Source organism: Molossus molossus, unplaced genomic scaffold (genome assembly GCF_014108415.1).
Source record: "Molossus molossus isolate mMolMol1 unplaced genomic scaffold, mMolMol1.p scaffold_m16_p_1, whole genome shotgun sequence".
Lineage (NCBI taxonomy): Eukaryota > Metazoa > Chordata > Mammalia > Chiroptera > Molossidae > Molossus > Molossus molossus.
In genome coordinates, this window is record NW_023425344.1 from 145479744 (window position 1) to 145500857 (window position 21114).

Here is a 21114-nt window from a genome sequence, read left to right on the forward strand (position 1 = left end):
AAGATATACAAAGGTTTAATATTTTGATAGATAAGTGTCAAATTCCCTTTTTAAAAGACTGTGCCACTGTGCTGGTGTGGCTCAGTGGTTGAGCGTCAACCCATGCACCAAGAGGTCACCAGTTTGATTCCGGGTCAGGGCACATGCCCAGATTGTGGGCCAAATCCCCAGTGGGGGGCATGCAGGAGGTGGCCAGTCAATGTTCTCTCTCATCAATGTTTCTCTCTCTCTCCCCCTCTCCTTTCCCTTCTCTCTAAAATCAATAAAGAAAAAAAATTTTTTTTCAGAAAGACTGTACCAATCTATATTCTCACTAACAGAATGGAGGATCAGTTTCCCCATATCCTTATCAACACTATGTATTATTTTTATTTTTTTTTTATTTTTTTATCCTTACCTGAGGACATGTTTCCATTTTTTTGTTCAGATAGAGTGGGAGGGAGAGAGAAGAAGAGAGAGAGAGAGAGAAACATCGACGTGAAAGGGACACATTGAGTGGTCGCCACTCACACGACCAACCAGGGCCGGGGACAAATTGCAACCGAGATACGTGCCCTTAGTGGGAACCGAAACTGGGTCTCTCCGAACCGCAGGCCAACGTTCTAACCGCTGAGCCAAACCGGCCAGGGCTATGTATTATTTTTAAAATTCGGAAGGCACTTTTCTATAATTGTCTTTTATAACGAACAATGCTCTGAGACCCAGACTTGGTACTCACTTTTCTAAGAGTTTGTCATAATTGTCATTCAGCAATTTTCGTTCTTTTTCCAAATCTTCAACTCTTTCCTGAAACTAAGAATGATAGTAGAGTGACTGAGATAAAATTTTTCATTTTTATTTTATTTTTTTTATCCTCACCCAAGGACATTTTTGCATTTATCTTCAGATAGAGCAGGAAGGGGGGTGGGTGGCGAGGGAAACATCAATGTGAGAGAGACACATCGAGTGGTTGCCATCCACACGACCCCACCCAGGACCGGGGACAAACTGCAACTGAGGTACGTACCCTTAGCATAAAACCAAACCCGGGACTCTCCAGTCTGCAGGCTGACTCTCTAACTGCTGAGCCAAACTAACCAGGGCGAGATAAATTTTTAAATCTATCTTCTTGCACAAGATTTCCCTTTTCTGGTACAGGGTTGGGCTTCGGTGGGAGGTTTTCTACATTCATCTCCCATGTCTCTGAGGAGCCACTCAACTAGAAATACTTGAACCAATTAAAGGTGGAATAGAAACTTCTCTTGGAATTAATGAAGATTCTCTGAAGTAAATGAACATGGTGTCTGAGTTTCTACTGTTAGGGAAGCAGCAGAACACTATAAAAGAGCAAAGACTTTGGAGAACAGACATCAGTATAAGTTCCAGTTCTTCCCCTAATAGTATAACCTTGAGCAAATTATGTAACCACTTGGAGCTTCATGTGTCTCATTTGAAAAAATGAAATACCCATAGTGTTGTTTTTTAGCAGCTCTAAAATTAGGCCCTGGCTGGTTTGGCTCAGCAGTTGGAGCATCGGCCTGCGGACCAGAGAGTTCCAGGTTCGATTCCCACTAGGGGCACATACCAAAAAAAAATAGAACATAACTTAAAATTAATGCTATCTTTGATTGTTATTTACCTCCTTCAGTGTCATCTGCAGAATGGACACATCTTCCAGTTGGCTCTTCAAACTCACAGCCTTCTTGCTCTCCTCCTTCAGCTCTGCCCTGAGCTCATTCACTTGGCCAAGGAGGGCATCATGTGCCACATTCAGGATTCCCTGATTCTGGGGCAAAAGGGAAGTTGCTCTGGAAATGGTCCTATCACTCACCAGGAGTCGACTCAAGATATCAGCCACCCTAGTGGGTGTAGCACTCCCTAGTGGATGTCACAAGGAATGGCTTTGATTAACAGCATGTTGCATTTGCACTGTAGCTTGACCTTGTTTTTCAGCATTTCTCAGGAAGTACTGTTCTTCTGTTAATGAGGATTGTCCACTCTGAGAAAGTGTTATTCATAACTGTAGCTTTAATTTGCCCGAGGTTCAAATTAAACCCTGGCTCTAAGTGAAGTGCCACCTTTTACAGCTGCTTTTACTTTCTAAGCTATTTGAATGTTTTTTTTATGATGATATACTCCACCCTTTGCACCCAGCAAAATGACATGTTAACTCTAAAAGTTAAGGGTGCATTTTCTTTCTTTTAATTTTCTTTCTTTATTGATATTAGAGAGGGGGGTGGAGACATAGAAACAGCAATGAGAGAGAACACTGATTGGCTACCTCCTGCATGCCCCCCACTGGGGATCAGGCCCACAACCTGGGCATGTGCCCTGACCAGAAATCTAACCAGCAACCTCTTGGTGCATGGGTCGATGCTCAACCACTGAGCTACACTGGCTGAGCAAGTGTGCATTTTTCTAGTGGAAAACTCTGGTGAGGAACTCTGCCTTAGTAACTCTTAATATGTTTTGATTTTTTTTATTTATTTATTTTTTTTTTTAGAAAGAGAGGAAGGGAGAGAGGGATGGAAACATTGATGTGAGAGAGAATCATGGATCAGCTGCCTCCTACACACTCCCTACTGGGGAGATCGAGCCCCCAACCAGGGCATGTGCTCTGACCGGGATTCAAACCAGGACTTCTCAGTCCATGAGAGGACACTCAATCCACTGAGCCACACCAGCCAGGCTGCCTTAGTGACTTTTTTTTTTTATCCTCACCTGAGGACATTTTTTTCATTTATCTTCAGATAGAGCAGAAGGGAGAGAGGGAGGAAGAGAGAGAGAGAAACATCAATGTGAGAGAGATACATCAAGTGGTCACCACCCACACGACCCCAACTAGGGCCGGGGACAAACCGTAACCGAGGTACCATGCCCTTAGCGGGAACCTAACTGTAAATGAGGTACATGCCCTTAGCAGGAACCAAACTGGGGTCTCTCTGGTCCACGGGCCGATGCTCTAACCCCTGAGCCAAGGCTTTAATAATTCTTAACCAGGAACATCCACCCAGCTTCACCTGCACACCACTCACAGGGGTGAATAGGGCCAAATATTTAATAACTCCAGAGAAGATTTGCAACTTTGTTACATTTCACTTCTTATACCTGCTAGAAGAATACTCTCAGGAATTTCTGAGCCAATGCTATAAATAAGTTGAAAAATACTATTCTAAATATTTCTCAACTCAGATCTTCTATTTCAATTTTTATGAAAACAGTGCATAAGTAGCTTCTGATAACAGTAGTAGTATCATTTGTCTTAATAGAAATTATATCTCACAATCACTTCGATTTAGCTGACTAAACTCTGGTGTCACATTACTTGAAGATGAATCCAAATTTATTTGGGTTTCATTATTCTGATTGATTAAAAACAGAGACTCGCCCTGGCCGGTTTGGCTCAGTGGTTGGAGTGTCGGCCTGCGGTACAGAGAGACCCGGGTTCGGTTCCCGCTAAGGGCACGTACCTCGGTTGCAGTTTGTCCCCAGCCCTGGTTGGTTGTGCAGGTGGCAGCCACTCGATGTGTCCCTTTCACATCAATGTTTCTCTCTCTCTCTCTCCCTCCCGCTCTATCTGAACAAAAAATGGAAAAATGTCCTCGGGCGAGGATAAAAAAAAAAAAAAGAAACAGAGACTCAAGGAATCTTTATTAAGTACCTTCTGGAGCAGAGTTTCATATGCCTGAAAGAAAGAAAAAAAAAGTATCATTCTACTGATATATCAACTTGATCTTTATTTTGATGTTTATAACATAAATGTTTAAATATTTATTTTAAAAGATATTAAAAATTCCCATACATCAAGTCAATTCAAGTACCTGTTTACTAATTGCTGCTACTATTTCCCTGTGCTACTTTGCCAAATAGTCTGTGAATATAATAGACCACACCATTTCTTTAAAAAAAAAGGTGAGGGGAGTCGTTTATTCACATTTGCATTGCACTTAGTGGATTATACAGGAAAAATATTTCTTTTCAAACTAAACTCTAATCTGTTACTTAGCACACTTCAGAAGGTCCTTTTACAGTTTTAGAAAAAGAAAAAACAATAATAACCAAACTAACAACAACTACTATTGATTGAGCAGTCACTATGTGTTATATGTTACTATGTGCTTCATTATATGTTACATTATGATCATTATAATTGTGCCAATATTTTTTTGAAGGGCACAAATCCCAGAACAAAACAATGAGTAGTGTATAGATTCAACATATAGTTGCCTTGTATTAGCACAATTTATCTTGGCTTGCAGGGAATATACTATATTTGATCTTAGCCAAAGGTCGAGAAGTGATAAGGGAATATAATAATGCAAGCTGGGATGTTAGTGTTATTTGGTATAATTTGCTAGGTTATTTTTTGGGTTTTCGAACTCTCAAAAGATTTTCCATATAAATTAATGGTAACTGCTTCTTTGCGTTAGACCATTTCAGCTTATAAAAGCCTTCATAGGAATGCTCTACTTTCAGATAGCGGGGAACCCGTACATCTGTTTACCCATACACTTTTGAATTATCTTTTTTCTCATATTTCCACATCCTTTAAGTGCTACCAAAATCAACCAAATCAAAAGAATACAAGCATTTGCATAGTTCTCTACAAAACATAGGTTTGGAGGTTGCCCTCATAAAGGATGCATTTTGTCTCCATCAGAACAGACATACCACAGGCCTTGCTAACTGTTGCCACTCTAAATGAATGGTACCACCATCCTCTAATCACCCAGCCTAGAGACCCAGGCATCACCCTTCATCTCTCCTTTTCCATCACCCATTCCTCTTTGGTGATAAAGTCCATTATTCTATTTCTTTGACTTCTCCCAATACAGTCCTTTCTCTGCAAGCCTCTCTCACTGCCTTGGTTGGGACCCTCTTCCTTTCTTTTGGGCCATTGCACTCGTGTTTTACCTGATTTATTTTTCTTTTTTAATTTATTTTATTTATTTATTTTTTATCCTCACCTGAGGACATTTTTTTCTTTTTTTGTTCAGATAGAGTGGGAGGGAGAGAGAGGAAGAGGAAGAGAGAGAAACATCAACGTGAAAGGGACACATCGAGTGGCTGCCACCCACACGACCCAACCAGGGCCGGGGACAAACTGCAACCGAGGTACATGCCCTTAGCGGGAACTGAACCCGGGTCTCTCTGGACCGCAGGCCGACGCTCTAACCGCTGAGCCAAACTGGCCAGGGCTTATCTGATTTCTTTACCCCCAATAGTCATACTAGCCAACTATCCTTCATGCTGCAACCAGATAATCTTTCCTTGTAGCTTAGTAATTTATGAGAAGTTGAAAATTTCAGAAGAGTATAAAGACTATAATAACAGTCATCTATAACCCTGTTGCCCAGAATTAGTAATTATTAGTACTTACGAAACTACTATAAATAGTTTGTCAAAGGTATTTTTCAAAACTATTACTTCTTTATTAAAGTGTATTTCAAGCCCGCTGGTGTGGCTCAGTGGAGTGCTGTCCCATGGACTGAGAGGTCCCGACTTGATTCCTGGTCAGGGCACATGTCCCGATTTCGGGCTTGATCCCTAGAGCAGGAGGCAGCCGATCAATGTTTCTCTCACATCGATGTTTCTATCTCTCTCTCCCTTCCTCTCCCTCTAAATTTTTTTTTTTTAATATTTAACAAATAAATAAAATGGATTTTAAAATATTTCAGACTTTATAAAAAGATAAAGTGATCGTACTATCAACTTGCCTAAAGATACTAAAATCTTTCTGCAGATGTCTACCATCTAGAGGATAAAGTCTGAATTCCTGGTAAGGCCTCCATGACCCAGTGCCTGACATTTCTCACCTCTGTGCCTTGGCCTACACCTTTCCTCCCCGGAAGGCCCTCCCCACTCCTGCACACTCATTAACATCTGCCTATCTCTGAGTATCCCAGTATTTGACTTATAAATATACTCCTTTTTATTTATTTATTTTTATTTAAATATTTCTTAGAGTGCAAGGAAGGGAGAGGGAGAGAGAGATAGAAACATCAATGAGAGAACATCAACTGGCTGCCTCCTGCATGCCCCCTACTGGGGACTGGGCCCACAACATGGGCATGTGCCCTGACTGGGAATCAAAGCGGTGACCTCTTGGTGCATGGGTTGATGCTCAACCACTGAGCCACACCAGCCGGGGTAAATATACTCCCTTATGAATCCTTTTCAGATCCTGAACCCTACCCCCTGGATGTGGATAGTTATACTTGTTTACTTCTTGTTCTCTGGCTCCTGTAAGTTCCTTGAAGGCAGGAGGTATCTTATTAATCTTTGCAATTTTTGTATCCCAATGCTTTGCACAGTTCCTGGTACTCAATAAATATTTATTCATTAAAAGAATGGTGCCGCCCTGGCCAGTTTGGCTCCGCTGTTGGAGCGTCGGCCTGCGGACCAGAGAATCCCAGGTTTGGTTCCTGCTAGGGGCACATACCAATAAAAACAATGGTGCCAATCTGTTACTTAGAGTCTCTGTACCGCAGGCCGATGCTCCAACCGCTGAGCCAAACCGGCCAGGGCTACTTAGAGTCTCAATGCCTTACTTCCACCATTCAGACATGAGTTTTTATTGCATGATAATAGGAAAAGAACATAAGCCTTTGTGGCAGATAAACCTGGATTCAAAGCCTGATCTTCCCCTTACTATTTGCATGACTTGAGCTAGTTAATTAACTTCTTCAAGGCTCATTTCATTCATTGGTTAAATGTACTTTCCTTGAGGGTCGTTGTTAGTCTTAAATGAGATCATGCCTGTAAGTACAGCGCCCAGCATATAGAGAGTACTCAGTAAAAGCTGCTTTTCTTCTCTTCCCCTGTGACTGCTCTTGGCTTCCTAACTTAATTACATTCTGCTTGTGGCTCTTGGCTGGTACCTTCACCCTTACACAAATTAACCCCATTTAATTCCACCTTATCTGTCAGGGCTTGAACTTTCTTCCTAATAAAGAGATAATGAGAAGTAGTGGGAAAAGAATGGACTCTGAGTTGCAAGGCTTGGATTTAGATATCACCTATAAGTTGTGTGACCTTAGACAACTAATTTAGTTTCTCTCAATTGTGGTCTCCCATGTATAAAATGGAGACAATAATACTTAACTAATTGTTTTTTTCCCCAAAAAGCACAGCTGATGATGGCAACTCACCGTTTGAACTTCTGTTAATTGTGCTTTTGTCGCTACCAATGTGATATTCCTTTCGTGTAAGAGCTTCTTAAGCCGAATCAGCTCTATGTTCTCCCTGATGGAAGCTCTAGAGAAAGAAGACAGTGCTAAAATATTCTGTCTGAGAATGGGCAAAGTCAAGCACCTTTTCCCCTTGATTCTGCACCAATAAGAATCTCTTCCTCTTGCTTCTTGCCTGCCTATTTCCCCCACAACACACCGGAAATAGGAAATGTATACAGAATCCCGTAATAATCTCCTTTCTCCCATTTACCCTCACAACAGCTGAGGTTGTAGAGAAACTATCAACCTTCAATCCTGTGTTCTGAGAAAACATAACAGCTATTTTTAAAATTGATTTTTAGAGAGAGGAGGAGGGAGAAGAAGAAGGGGAGAGAGAGAGAGAGAGAGAGAGAAACACTGATGTGAGAACATGCCTCCTGCATGCCCTCCACCAGGGACTGAGCCTGTAGCAACCTGCAGCCCAGGCATGTGCCACACCAGCCAAGGCCAACATAACAGCTACTTTTTAAATGATGAAGCTCACAGTTTCCCACAAGCCTTACAAAGACCTACTAAGTCTGAGCTCTGTTTCCTTAGAGAAACAAAAAAAGTGTGGCTGTGGATGGGAGACACAGGGGAAAATTATACTTTCTGAAGCTAGGAGGTCATGTTTTCTTTATTGTTTGAAAAGGCCCTGGCCAGTTTGGCTCAGCAGTAGAGCGTCAGCCCACAGACCAAAGAGTCGTGGGTTTGATTCCAGTCAAGGGCACATACCTCGGTTGCGGTTTGTCCCCGGCCCTGGTCAGGGTCCCGTGCAGGAAGCAGCCAGTCGATGTGTCCCTTTCACTTCAATGTTTCTCTCTCTCCCTTTCTCTCCCCCTCTCTCCCTCCCACTCTATCTGAAGAGAAATAGAAAAATATCCTCAGGTAAGGATTAAAAACAAAAACAAAAAACAAAAAAGAAAAGTATTAGGAAGATTTGGGTTCACTGGACTTTATCTCAGTGATTTCCAGCCCTAGCTGCTGATTAGAATCATCTGAAGAGATCTTTAAAATTATACTGCCTGTAGTCCACCCCGGAATAACTGAAAGGGAATCTCCGGTTGGAGCCCAGGCATCTGTGGTTTTAAAAAGTCTCCAGGTTGAAAACTTATGGCCACACAAAAACTGCACATAGATGTTTACAGTAGTTTCATTTATAATTGCCAAAATTTGGAAGCAACCAAACTGTCCTTCAGAAAGTGAATGGATAAATAAATTGTGGTACATTCAGACAATGGAACATATTTTGGTGCTAAAAAGAAATGAATGATCGCCCTGACTAGTTTGGCTCAGCGGTTGAGCATCGGCCTGTGGACCAGAGAGTCCTGGGTTTGGTTCCCACTAGGGGCATGTACCAAAAAACAACAACAAAAAGAAATGAATTATCAACAAATGTCAACCCAATAAATTTAATGAAAAAAATAATAACAATAAAGAAAAGAAATGAGCTATCAAGCTATGAAAAAATATGGAGGAAATTTAAATAGAAGCCAATCTGAAAAAGCTACATGCTGTCTGTTTACAACTATACAACATTCTGGACAATGACAAAATCATAGCGACAGTAAGAAGGTCTGTGACATCAGGGATAAGATGGTAAGAAGGAATGACTAGGCCGAGCACAGAAACTACTCTGTATGATACTATAATAACAAATACAGGTCGTTATACATTTGTCCCATGGAACATACAACACAAAGAGTGAACCATAAGGTAAACTATGGACTTTGGGTGATAGTGATATGTCAACATAAGTTCATCCATTATAACAAATGTACCACTCTGGTGTGGATGTTGCCAGTGGGAGATGCTGTGTGGAGGCCATACAGCGGGAGTTATGAGAAATATCTATACTTTCTGCTCAATTTTTTTAACCTAAAACTACAATAAAAAATAAAGTCTATTTTAAGAAAGTTCTTCAGCCTGGCCAGTGTAGTTCAGTTGGTTGAGCATTGTCCCATGCACCAAGAGGTCCCTTGTTTGATTCCTAGTCAGGGCACATGCCAGGGTTGTGGGCTCAATCCCCAATAGGGGGCGTGCAGGAGGCGGCCAATCGATGTTCTCTCTGGTGGATGTTTCTATCTCTCTCCCTTTCCCTTCCTCTCTCTAAAATCAATAAAGAAAAAAAATTTTTTTCATAAATAAGTTCTCCAGGAACCAATGCAAAGTAAAGACTGAGAAGCCCTGTGATGAGGATAAAACCATTTTTCTTCAATGAAGTGAAGCAGCAAACTTTTTATTACACATAAGCATCTCCTTCAGGTCCATCTATTTCTTAACCCGCTTCGGACTCAAGCTTTTAAGATTGAATTTAATCCCAAGCATTCTCTTTTCCTCTGAGATTGAGGAGGGGTGCAAGTAAGAATCTCTTGTCTTTTTTTCAGTTTGTTATGGCCTGAGGCATGGAACGCCACACTCTTACCGAAGCTCTGTGGCCTTCTGAGCACACTCCAAAGAGCTTCTCTGTTCAAAATCTTCATCTTTGGACCACATTTTCTCAGGAGACTTGGGTGGTTCTCCTACTTGCATAGTATTGCTGGTCATAATGTGAGCACTGTTAGGCATGCATAAAGCAATGAGTTTAGTCATAGTTACGACTTTGCTGAAAGAAATGATGCTTTTAGAATTAGGAACATTAAATACAAAAGAGGAAGTAGAAACTGCTGTTACAGAGGTTGAGAACTGGGCTCTCACCTATACAAAAAGAAGTTACAGAAGTTAGTAATTTTGGTATGTGTGGAAGATAATCCGACAAAATATAGCTTTTAAGTGTCAAACAGAAATATACATGCATTATGACCTAAGGGATAAAAGTATAAACAGAAAGAGAGGGAATATCCTCAATTAAAGAAAGGCCTTTATTTCCCTTTCCTTAGAAGAAGAGGCTTATTTTCCATTTTTAAGCAATAAAGTTAGAATCTGACCTAGAGTTGACTTTCATCTTCGCTGATTATGCTGAAAAAACTTGAAAATACCAACATTTATTTTCTCCCTAAATGATGTATTTTCAATTAAAGCTAAAAGAGTGAGACGACTTCCGGCCAAGATGGCGGCGTAGGGAAACGCAGTATCGCGTTCTCCCACAACCACATCCAAGTTACAACAAAACTAAAGAACAACCATCATCCAAAACCGCCTGAAATCAAGCTGAATGGAAGTCCTACAACTACGGAATTAAAAAAAAAAAAAAAAAAAAGCAGCTACATCCAGACCAGTAGGAGGGGCGGCGGCGCGACGGGCTGGTCCCACACCCAAGTGTGGCGGATAAAAATCAGGAGGCTCCCGCGGCTGGGAAGGTCCTTCCTGAGGACTGAGGGGTCCCCGTCCCACAGCAGGTGCCCCGCTCAGGTTTCCAGTGCCAGGAAGAGAAGTCCCCATAACTTCTGGCTGGAAAAACCAGCAGAAACTGAGGCTCAGGGAAGCTGAAGTGGCTGGAGCCACAGGCAGCTCCCTAAAGGGCCCGCGCACGGACTGGTCGGACTCTCTCCCTCTAAGCTCGGAGGGGAGGCAGCTCTAGGGGCACCAGAGAAATACAGGGAAGAACTGAGCTGTTTGGCACTGGAGCGAGGGCTGGAGAGGGGGCTTTCTCGGGGACAAACGTGCTGTAAGAGGCCTTTGTTCCTTTGGTGAGCCCTTCCCGGGGGCGACAGACAGAAGCCATATCTGGGACTCCAGCAACCTGGCTCACACTGGTAGCCCCGCCCTGCTGACTCCCTGAGGCCCCGCCCCGCCCCACCCCACACAACTTTCAAGCCCACCCAAGCTGTTGCTACTTGCTTAACCATAGGATTGGCCTGTCTTGGATCCTGCTTCAGGTTTTTCCTAAATTCTTTCAAACGAGCAGCATCGGGTCTCAGCGAGCGAGCCCCATACCTCTCATTAAGTAATACACAGAAACAAACACAGGGAGGCAGCCAAAATGAGGATACGAAGAAACAGGTCCCAAATGAAAGAACAGAACAAAACCCCAAGAAAAGAACTAAGCGAAATGGAGATAAGCAACCTAACAGATGCTGAGTTCAAAATACTGCTTATAAGGATGCTCAATGAACTCAGTGAGGGCCTCAAGAGCATAAAAAAGTACCAGTCAGAAATGATCGCTGCACAGTTAGAAACGAAGGAGGCTTTAACTGAAATAAAGAATAATTTACATAGCTTCAATAATAGAGTACGTAAATCCAAGGAGCAAACCATCGATTTGGAATATAAGGAAGCAAAAAACGCCCAACCAGAACAGCAAAAAGAAAAAAGAATCCAAAAAAATGAGGATAGTGTAAGGAGCCTCTGGGACAACTTCAAGCGTGCCAACATTCGCATCTTGGGGGTGCCGGAAGGAGAAGAGAGAGAACAAGAAATCGAAAACCTGTTTGAAACAATAATGGCAGAAAACTTTCCTAACTTGGTGAAGGAAACAGACATACAAGTCCAGGAAGCACAGAGAGTCCCAAACAAGATGAACCCCAAGAGGCCCACACCAAGACACATCATCATCAAAATGCAAAAGGTTCAAGACAAAGAGAGAATCCTAAAAGCAGCAAGAGAAAGGCAGCTAGTTACCTACAAGGGAGTTCCCATTAGGCTGTCAGCTGATTTCTCAAAAGAAACTTTGCAGGCCAGAAGGGAGTGGCAAGAAACATTCAGAGTGATGAAAACCAAGAACCTACAACCAAAATTACTCTATCCTGCAAAGCTGTCGTTTAGAATCGATGGACATATAAAAACTTTCCCAGACAAGAAAAAGTTAAAGGAGTTCATCACTACCAAACCGTTATTATATGAAATTATGAAGGGTCTTTTTAAAGAAAAAGATAAAATATATGAACAAACAAAATGGCAATGAATACATATCTATCAACAATGGAATCTACAAACAAAATGAACAGGAAGAACAGGAACATTCTCATAGATACAGAGAACATTTTGTTGGTTGCCAGTTGGGAAAGGGGTTGGGGGAATGGATGAAAAAGGTGAAGGGATTAAGAAGCACAAATTCATTGCTAGACTGACAAACCTCAAAGGGAAAGGGGTTGGGGGGCTGGGAAGAAATAAACCAAAGAACTTATATGCATAACCAATGGACACGGACAATAGTTTGGGAAAAGGTGGGAGGGGGGCGAGAGTGGGGAGGAGGGGGTCAATGGGGGAAAAATGTGGAACATCTGTAATACATTTTACATCCAACAATAAAGATGTGGAAAAATAAAAAATAAAAATAAAAATCTGTTCTAAATTTCAAAAAAAAAAAAAAGAGTGAATACTCAGGATAAATGAAAAGAACTCACAGTTTGCTGGGTTCACTGGATATTTCATCTCTGGTTTTTTCATTTATCACATGCTCCTTGAATGTGGGAGGGGCTGTGTAGCTCAGCCTGTCTCTTGGCTCTGAAAGTTTAGACAGAGGATGCAGACTCTGGTAACAGATTTTTCTAGAACACCAAGTCCTAGAACTGGAACACCAAGTGCTGGAAGTAGGGAGCCTTGAGACTGGAGGAAATCTTTTTAAGACCACCAATCCCGGAGAAGAGGTTTTCAGTCTTTTAACCTTGCATGGATATGCAGCTACAGATTTTTAAGTCAACAGGACTACAGACTCTCAAGTAAGTGAGTATAAATGGGGAGAAGATACAGACTTGTCCAGGGCAGGGACTGTATGTTTAACTCTCATGCATCTTTATTTCTAGTGTCTGGTATATAATTGGTACTCAATAATGCTGAAGTTAAATTGAGCTGAAATTTAGACTTACTTAGTTTTTCTACTTTTAGCTGTTTTTGCAAAGTTGGCTCAAGTAGGGAGCTTGGAAATACAGGAGCATACTAAACAAAACCTAACATTGAATCCCCAGGGTAAAGACACTTCATTCCCATGGATCTAAATCAGGGCTGAGTAGGCTAGGTGAAGGAAATTTACACACAAATTTTACTTAAGTCAATGTTGGGTTTCATAGCAGCCAGAGTCCCTTAGCTGCTTGGAATACAGGAAGAGGATAAATTTCAACTCATGGGCTTCAGGAATGGGCTTTGGGAACCTCTGAACCCTTGGAATTGTATGCAAAGTTCTGCCTACCAGTTGCGCATTTTTATTAGGAGGAGGCCTCGCTTTGATCATGGTTTCAAAGGAGTCCACTTCACCCAAAAGGCTAAGAATCCATTTTAGAGTCCAGGTACTTGGCTCAGAGTCCCAGAGTCCCAGTAGATAACATGAATGTTATCTCTATGCCTGTTTTCTAGGCTGGCTGCAGAACCTGAGCAGCAAATAGCTGCTTCCTTGTCTGCTTCTCCCCTCAGCTGAGAATTTTGAACCTGACATCCCACTCTGAGAGGGAGCGAGGGAGGGAGGGAGGAAGAAGGAAACAAAACAAAACCCTTTTAGGGAAATAGAAAGGAATGAGAGCAAGAGAACAAAATAACAAAATGGGGTGGTAGGCCAAATAAAGCAACTGAGGAGGGAACTGTGGCTGGCAAATCAACGCTTCCCCGGCGCCGCGGGCCTGTGGGATGCGCCCTGGCCTCACCGGCCTTGGGTTTCTCGGGCTCCGGGGGGCCGGCGCTGCGGAGCTGTCTTTGTCCCACGCGGACCCGAGGCTGGGTGTGCCGGGAAACAGGGGGGTCTCCGCGCTGGAACTGCTGTTGCTGCCCAAGTTTGAAGGCACGCTGGTGCTTGGTGGGGCGCTGCCGCCACCCCGCATCCCGACACCTTGCTTGCTGCAGGAGCTGCTCCGGGGCCACCTCAGCCCTCAGGTCCCGCCCCGCAGTGATCAACCGCCGCAAGGCGGTTCTCATCCTAAGGGCAAAAATAGAGCTGGTGGTATGTGACTTCTTTCAGTTACCTCTACAGTTTATTTGGTGCAAATAAACGGAATTGATCTGTCATATAAATTTATCTACCACAGTCCATTATTTACACTTAAAATTTTTATTTTCTAAAAAAAGATAAAATAATTTTTCTGTCCCCAATGTACTGTAAGACTATGAAGGCAGGGACATAGTGGTTCCACCTTTGTCCATTCTATTGCAGTGATCACACACCTCATCGTAGCATAAAATGTTCAAGCATCCTTCAATATACCTGTGTGTATGTTTATTTCTTTAATTATATACTTTTACTTCCTTACTAGTAAGTATGGTCATTATAAAACATAAACAAAAATACTAATTTTTAAAAGGGGCATTATTAAATATAAGTAGACATTTTATTTTATTTTATTTTTCTTTATTGATTTGAGAGAGAGAAGAAGGGAGAGGGAGAGAGAAACATCAATGAGAGAGAGCATCGACTGGCCGCTTCCTGTATTCCCTCCACTGGGGATTTGGTCCACAACCTGGGTATGTGCCCTGACCAGAAATTGAACCAGCAACCTCCTGGTCACTGGGTCAGTGCTCAACCACTGAGCCACACCAGCTGGGCATAAGTAGAAATTTTATTTTATTTTTTTCTTCACCTGAGAACATTTTTGCATTTATCTTCAGATAGAGCGGGAGGAAGAGAGGGAGAGAAACATTGATGTGAGAGAGACACATCGAGTGGTTGCCACCCACACAACCCCAACTGGGGCCGGGGACAAACTGCAACTGAGGTACGTACCCTGAGCGGGAACTGAACCCAGAACTCTCTGGTCCATGGTCCGACACTCTAACTGCTGATCCAAACCGGCGAGGGCATAAGTAGAAATTTTAGTATTTACTTCTCCCAACCCAGTTGTCTGCACACCGCTGTATATGTGCCCAACTTTAAGGATTAGTCTTCTACAGCCCACAGTATACACCAAGCCTTATCTATAGTGGATAGTCAATCGCTATCTATTGTCTTGACCTAAAATCATGCTTTTTTACTATTACCATCAAATTCTGTGGTCTCACTGCCTGCCACTTCTGGCATTTACTGTGACCTTGAGCATGCCATTAACCTTTTATGTTCAGTTTCCTCATCTATGAATAAAGACAAAACTGTACCAGCCACATTAGATTGTTATGAGGATTAAATGATATATGTAAAGTGCTTAGGACAGGGATAGTGCACTGTAAGCACTGTATGAGTTAACTGTTATTACTTATATTTATATCCAGATAAAGAAATCGAGGCATAAAATAGCTAGGTAACTTGTTTGAAGCCAGGGTGCGGGGATTAGAATCCAATTTAGCCACTTAATATCTATGATTTCAAGTACCTTTCAGTGCCCTGGCTGACCTGGCTCAGCGGTTAGAGTGTTGGCCCGCGAACCAAAGAGTCGCGGGTTTGATTCCAATCAAAGGTACGCATACATCAGTTGTGGTTCGGTCCCCACCCCTGGTCAGGGTCATGTGGGAGGCAACCAATCTATATGTCTCTCAAGTACCTTTTGGTTATCAATATGAAGCAAGATTTTTTGACCCATGAAACCTTCTGACTTCAGATTCTTAAGTTCTCTACAATATAAAAGAATCTCCAGACCTGGCTAGTGTGGCTCCATTGGTTGGGCATCATTCCATGCACGAGGAGGTTGGTTCCCAGTCAAGAGCACATGCCTGGATTGCAGGCTCAATCCCTGGTTGGTAGGGGACATGCAGGAGGCATCCAATGGATGTTTCTCTCTCACATCCATGTTTCTCTCTCTCTCTCTCTCTTCTTCCCTCTCTCTCTAAAAATCAATAAAAAAAATGTTTAAACGATATAAATAAATAAATATAAACTATTATCTTTTTAAAAATCTCCAGGCCGCCCTGGCCAGTTTGCTCAGTGGTTAGAGCGTCAGCCTGCAGTCCGGAGAGACCCGGGTTTGGTTCCTGCTAAGGGCATGTGCCTCGGTTGCAGTTTGTCCCCGGCCCTGGTTGGGTCGTGTGGGTGGCAACCACTCGATATGTCCCTTTCACGTTGATGTTTCTATCTCTCTCCCTCCCACTCTATCTGAACAAAATATCGAAAAATGTCCTTGGGTGAGGATTTAAAAAAAAATCTCCAGGCCATGGGAGGGGGAAATCAGTGCGGGGAAAAAGGAGAAATATCTGTAACAAAAATAAATAAATAAATTATTTTTTTAAAAATCTCCAGGCCCTGGTCGGTGTGGCTCAGTAGTTAGAGCATCGGCCTGTGCACTGAAAGGTCTTGGGTTTGATTTCCGGACAGGACACATACCTGGGTTGCAGGTTTGATCCGCAGCCCATGTCGGGGCATGTGCGGGAGGCAACCAATTAATCAATGTGTCTCTCTCACATTGATGTCTCCTTCTCTCTCTCTCCCTCCCTCTCTCTCTTCCCTTCCCTCCCTCCTACTCTCTCTAAAAATCAATGGAAAAAATATCCTTGTGTGAGGATTAACAAAAAAAAAAAATCTCCAGCTCTGAAGAGCACTAGTTTAGAGTGGAAGCCTGCAATCCTTTAGATTCTAAATGAAGCTCTGAGCCACTTGGGCATTACCAATGAGAAAGCAAAAACTTGCTCTTGACATTGGGGAAACGCCCTGGCCAGTTTTGCTCAGCGGTTAGAGCATCAGCCTGCGGTCCCAAGAGACCCGGGTTCGGTTCCCGCTAAGGGCATGTACCTTGGTTGCAGTTTGTCCCCGGCCCTGGTTGGTCGTGCGGGTGGCAGCCACTCGATGTGTCCCTTTCATGTCAATGTTTCTCTCTCTCTCTCTCCCTCCTACTCTATCTGAACAAAAAGTGTCCTCGGGTGAGGATAAAAAAAAAAAAAAGACATTGGGGAAATGGTCTGGCATAGCTAGTCCTGAAATTGGCCTGGTACTCACAGCTAGGCCATGTTAGTGTCCTCTGGGACATAATGTCACAGAATACAAAGATCAGACCATTTGAGACCAAGATAGAATGATACAAAACAAGTTCACTGTGTAAACTTGTCTAAGCACAGACAAAAAGCAAGGTGACAGTGCCACCACAAAATACCAGCTTTCTTCTCTCCTGGCTAATTATGAGTGACCTTACTTCTTTATCTATTATAGATATACCCTCACACTAGTCTACCCTCCCTGTAGAAAATATTTTCTGAGATATCCAAACATAGAAGTGTCCCTGCTCTCTGATAGCACCGAGTGTGGAGCAAACTGTTACCTTGGACTCTCCCCCAAATCACCCAACCGAAGCTCAAATCCTATAACAGGTTCTTTCTAACACATCCCTACTGAGATGCCCTTAGTTCCCCATGGTGTGCATTTTCTCTAGCTGCAATGAGTAATAAACCCAACTTGCTCAGCTGTAGGTGTGTTCCTGTTGGTCTTTGGCTGAACCGCACTGACACCAGCATCTTCAAAATATGTCCTAGAGATAAGCCTGAAACTTGCAGAACTCCATTCTTTTCATCTGTTTATCTACCCTTACCCCATCTCAGATTCAGAGCCCCACCCAAGAGATGTGCTCTTTGGTTTTTAATTTTTTTTTTTCAATTCTCACCCAAGGATATTTTTCATCTTTTGTTCAGACAGAGTGGGAGGGAGAGAGAGGAGGAGAGCGAAACGTTGACATGAAAAGAGACACATCGAGTGGCTGCCTCCTGCATGACCCCAACCCCGGGCCGGGGACGAACCGCAACTGAGGTACCCTTGGCCGGAATCAAACCCGCTACTCATTGGTCCGCAGGCCAAAGCTCTAACCGCTGAGCCAAACCGGCCAGGGCAAGGGAGATGCACTTTTGAAAACCATTACCCTAAAGTCACTGTATTAAAATTTTTTTTTAATTTTTTTTCTTTATTGATTGTTTTTTAGAGAGAGAGGAAGAGAGAGAGAGAGATAGAAACATCAATGAGCAAGAACATCGATTGGCTGCCTCCTGCATGCCCCACACTGGAGATTTGGCCCACAACCTGGGCATGTGCCCTGACTGGGAATCGAACTGGCAACCTCCTGGTGCATGGGTCGATGCTCAACCACTGAGCCACACAGGCCGGGCTGTATTTAAATTTTTGAGTTAAGAGCTTTCAGCTCTGGGGGCGGGGGCGGGGGTGGGGTGGGGTGGTATGGATGAGATAAACAAAAAACATATACGCATATAAGCATAACCAATGGACATAGACAACCATGCTGGGAGGGTGGGAGGGCGGGATGGGGAGGAGGGTGTCTAGTGGGGAAAAAGGAGAAACATCTGTAACAAAAATAAATTAATAAAAATGGAAAAATAAGTAAATAAATAAAAGAGAGAGAGAGAGAAAAGAGCTTTCAGCTCTGCCACTCATTAGCTGTAACTCTGAGAAGTTACTTAACTTCTTGGTTAGTTAATACTTATAAAGCTTTTACAACATACCTCCATACAGTAAATGATCAATATGATTTTTTGTTTCATTTTATAAATAAAAAATCCTTCTCTTACTTGCCCCCACAGCCTTTGTTCCACTGAGATTTTAGCCATTTCCCCTGTCCCTAGCTCTTGATGCTTTGTGGCCTACCGCTGCAGTCTACTGACGTGTTTGACAAGAAAACCAAATAAAGCAATATTGCTTCCAAAAATTATTTTTAGAGTTAACCATTTTTGACATTTGAATTGTTTTCTGGGATAGACAACACAGGAAAATGTATTCTTTTTGCTTTAGTGTGGTGTAGGCCTGGTGTAGATACAGCTTTTAAAAACGAAAGGAGAACTCTGGGTACCTTTTGATCTCATCCTGTTGCTTCCAAGAAAGCTCTTTTAGCAACATGTGCTCTTCACGAAGATGAAACAAACAATCTTCTAAATCTTCCCGGCTCATCTTGCTGAAATTCTTACCTAAAGTCCCAGAAGAGGGTAAATGGAGATTATTTTTACAGTTAACTTAAAAAACCCACTAGGTCTCTTTATCACATTTTGTCCAGAGGGCTTAAATCTATCTTGAGTCAAGTGTTTAAGAGGAAACAAAGTATATGAAATGTTTACTAATGGAGTCATTCCATATCACTCCTGGATAAGGAATATCATTCCATATCATTCCAGCATGAGGTATGACTCAACTTTCTGTCTAGAAAGTACATTCTCTTAAAAAATATCAAATAGGGCTGTAAGTCTACTTAATTTTTCTTTTTAATTTATTCTTCTACATTTTCTTCTCCTTAGATTATTTGAATCTAGACAAAGATTGTGCCCACTATCATATTTAAAACTCCCATAAGGAAAAGTACAGAAACCTTTCTTAATTACCAGGAGTCATCTCATTTGTTTTTGTGGTCTGGAGAAACTATCCCCAAAACCACCTCCTGGGAATGGAGCCTCTGTTTGGTGTAAGCAGAAGAAACTAGAGCACATTTTTCAATGGGTGAGTGTTCACCGGCCCAGAGGCGGCTCTGACCTCATGAGAACCATTCTAAATCCACAGAGCCCAAAATACAGCTCCTTTTCTGGAAGAAAGAGAGCTCAGTTCCTGGCCAGCGTGGCTCAGTTGGTTGGACTGTTGACCCATACACCAAAAGGTAGCGGGTTGATTCCCAATCAGGACACATACCCAAATTGCAGGTGGGGCATGTGTGGGAAGCAACCGATCAATGTTTCTCTCTCTTAGTAAAAATCAATAAAATTCTTTAAAAAAATTTTTTGTTGTTGTTAATCCTCAACCAAGGATATTTCTCCATTGATTTTTGTTATTGTTAATCCTCACCAGAGGAGATTATATATATATATATATTTCCCCCCATTGATAGAATGGAAAGGAGGGGAAGAGAGAGAGAGAAATATCAATGTGAGAGAGACACACCAATTGGTTGCTTCCCACATGACCTTGCTTGGGCCAGGGATCAAACCCGCAACCAAGGTATGTGTCCTTGCCGGGAATTGAATCAGCAACTCTCTTCTTCACAGACCAATTCTCTAACCACTGAGTAAACCAGCTAGGGCTCCATTGATTTTTTAGATAGAGTGGAAGGGAGAGAGGGAGGGAGGGGGAGAGAGAGAGAGAAACATCAATGTGAGAGAGACACATCGACTGGTTGCCACCCACATGACCCCAACCGGGGCCAGGGACAAACTGCAACTGAATTACTTGCCCTTAGTGGAACCAAATCCGGGTCTCTCTGATCCACGGGCCGATGCTGTAACCGCTGAGTCAAACCGGCCATGGCTACGTTGAAAATATTTAAAGTGTGAAATTAGACCTCAAACAAGGGCTGGTGAGGGTGTGGAGAAAAGGGGACTCTAGTACACTGCTGGTTTGAATGCAGACTGGTGCAACCACTACGGAAAACAATATGGTGTTTCCTCAAAAAATTAAAAATTGAACTGCTCTTTTGCCAGAAACCAGCCTGGAGAGCAGCATCCCTCAGTTCAAGCAGTGGGAATGAAGATAAAGACACAGATATGGGACAAGGAGGACCGTCCTCAGTGGGATCAGCCTCTATATGCTTTATTACATGCCTTTTATATCTTACAGCAAAAGTTAAATGAAATAAGAAAATAGGATCTTCTTGATATAATGCCCAGGCCTACAACAATGCTGTATAGAATTAGTTTGCCTTGCGGATAACAGGAATACCCAGGCCCACTCAGTCTGTGATTTCAGGTATTTCAAGGTACATTGGGTCACACTTAGCCCCGAGCTGCACAAACACAATGCAAGCCTAATTCCTTGAGATTGTGGGGAAGGTCAAGTCTCTGACTCAAGACCTCCAGGCTTCATGGACTCTGTAAGACATGTAGTCATCTCCCAACATCCTTTGACCCAGTGATCCCACTTCTTAGAATATATCCTAAGAAGCCTGAAAACACCGATCAGAAGAATATAGGCACCCCTATGTTCACAGCAGCGCTACTTACAATTGCTAAGATCTAGAAACAACCCAAGTGTCTATCAGTAGCTAAGTGGATAAAAATGCTGTAGTAGCCCTGGCCTGCTTGGCTCAGCAGTTAGAGCATCAGCCCGCGGACCAGAGAGGCCCGAGTTCAATTCCCACTAAGGGCATGTACCTTGGTTGCAGTTTGTCAGCGCCCCGGTTGGGGTCGTGTGGGTGGCAACCACTCAATGTGTTTCTCTCGCTTTCTC

The 21114-nt window shown here is 42.7% G+C and overlaps 1 protein-coding gene across 6 annotated transcripts in view; it reads right to left on the reverse strand.

The window, feature by feature from the left end:
- Positions 1 to 21114, reverse strand: part of RPGRIP1 (RPGR interacting protein 1) — an 85748-nt gene that overhangs the window by 54000 nt on the left and 10634 nt on the right. For 4 of the 6 annotated variants that reach the window (XM_036254391.1, XM_036254356.1, XM_036254349.1 and 1 more), the window contains exons 3-10: positions 18761 to 18875; positions 13706 to 13974; positions 12476 to 12575; positions 9616 to 9747; positions 7131 to 7236; positions 3641 to 3664; positions 1619 to 1765; positions 719 to 792 (exon numbers count right to left, since the gene is read on the reverse strand). In XM_036254391.1, coding sequence (XP_036110284.1) covers positions 719 to 792; positions 1619 to 1765; positions 3641 to 3664; positions 7131 to 7236; positions 9616 to 9747; positions 12476 to 12575; positions 13706 to 13974; positions 18761 to 18875 — 967 coding nt within the window. The remainder of the gene's footprint in view (positions 1 to 718; positions 793 to 1618; positions 1766 to 3640; positions 3665 to 7130; positions 7237 to 9615; positions 9748 to 12475; positions 12576 to 13705; positions 13975 to 18760; positions 18876 to 21114) is intronic. The other 2 variants (XM_036254363.1, XM_036254373.1) reach the window with 2 other exon arrangements.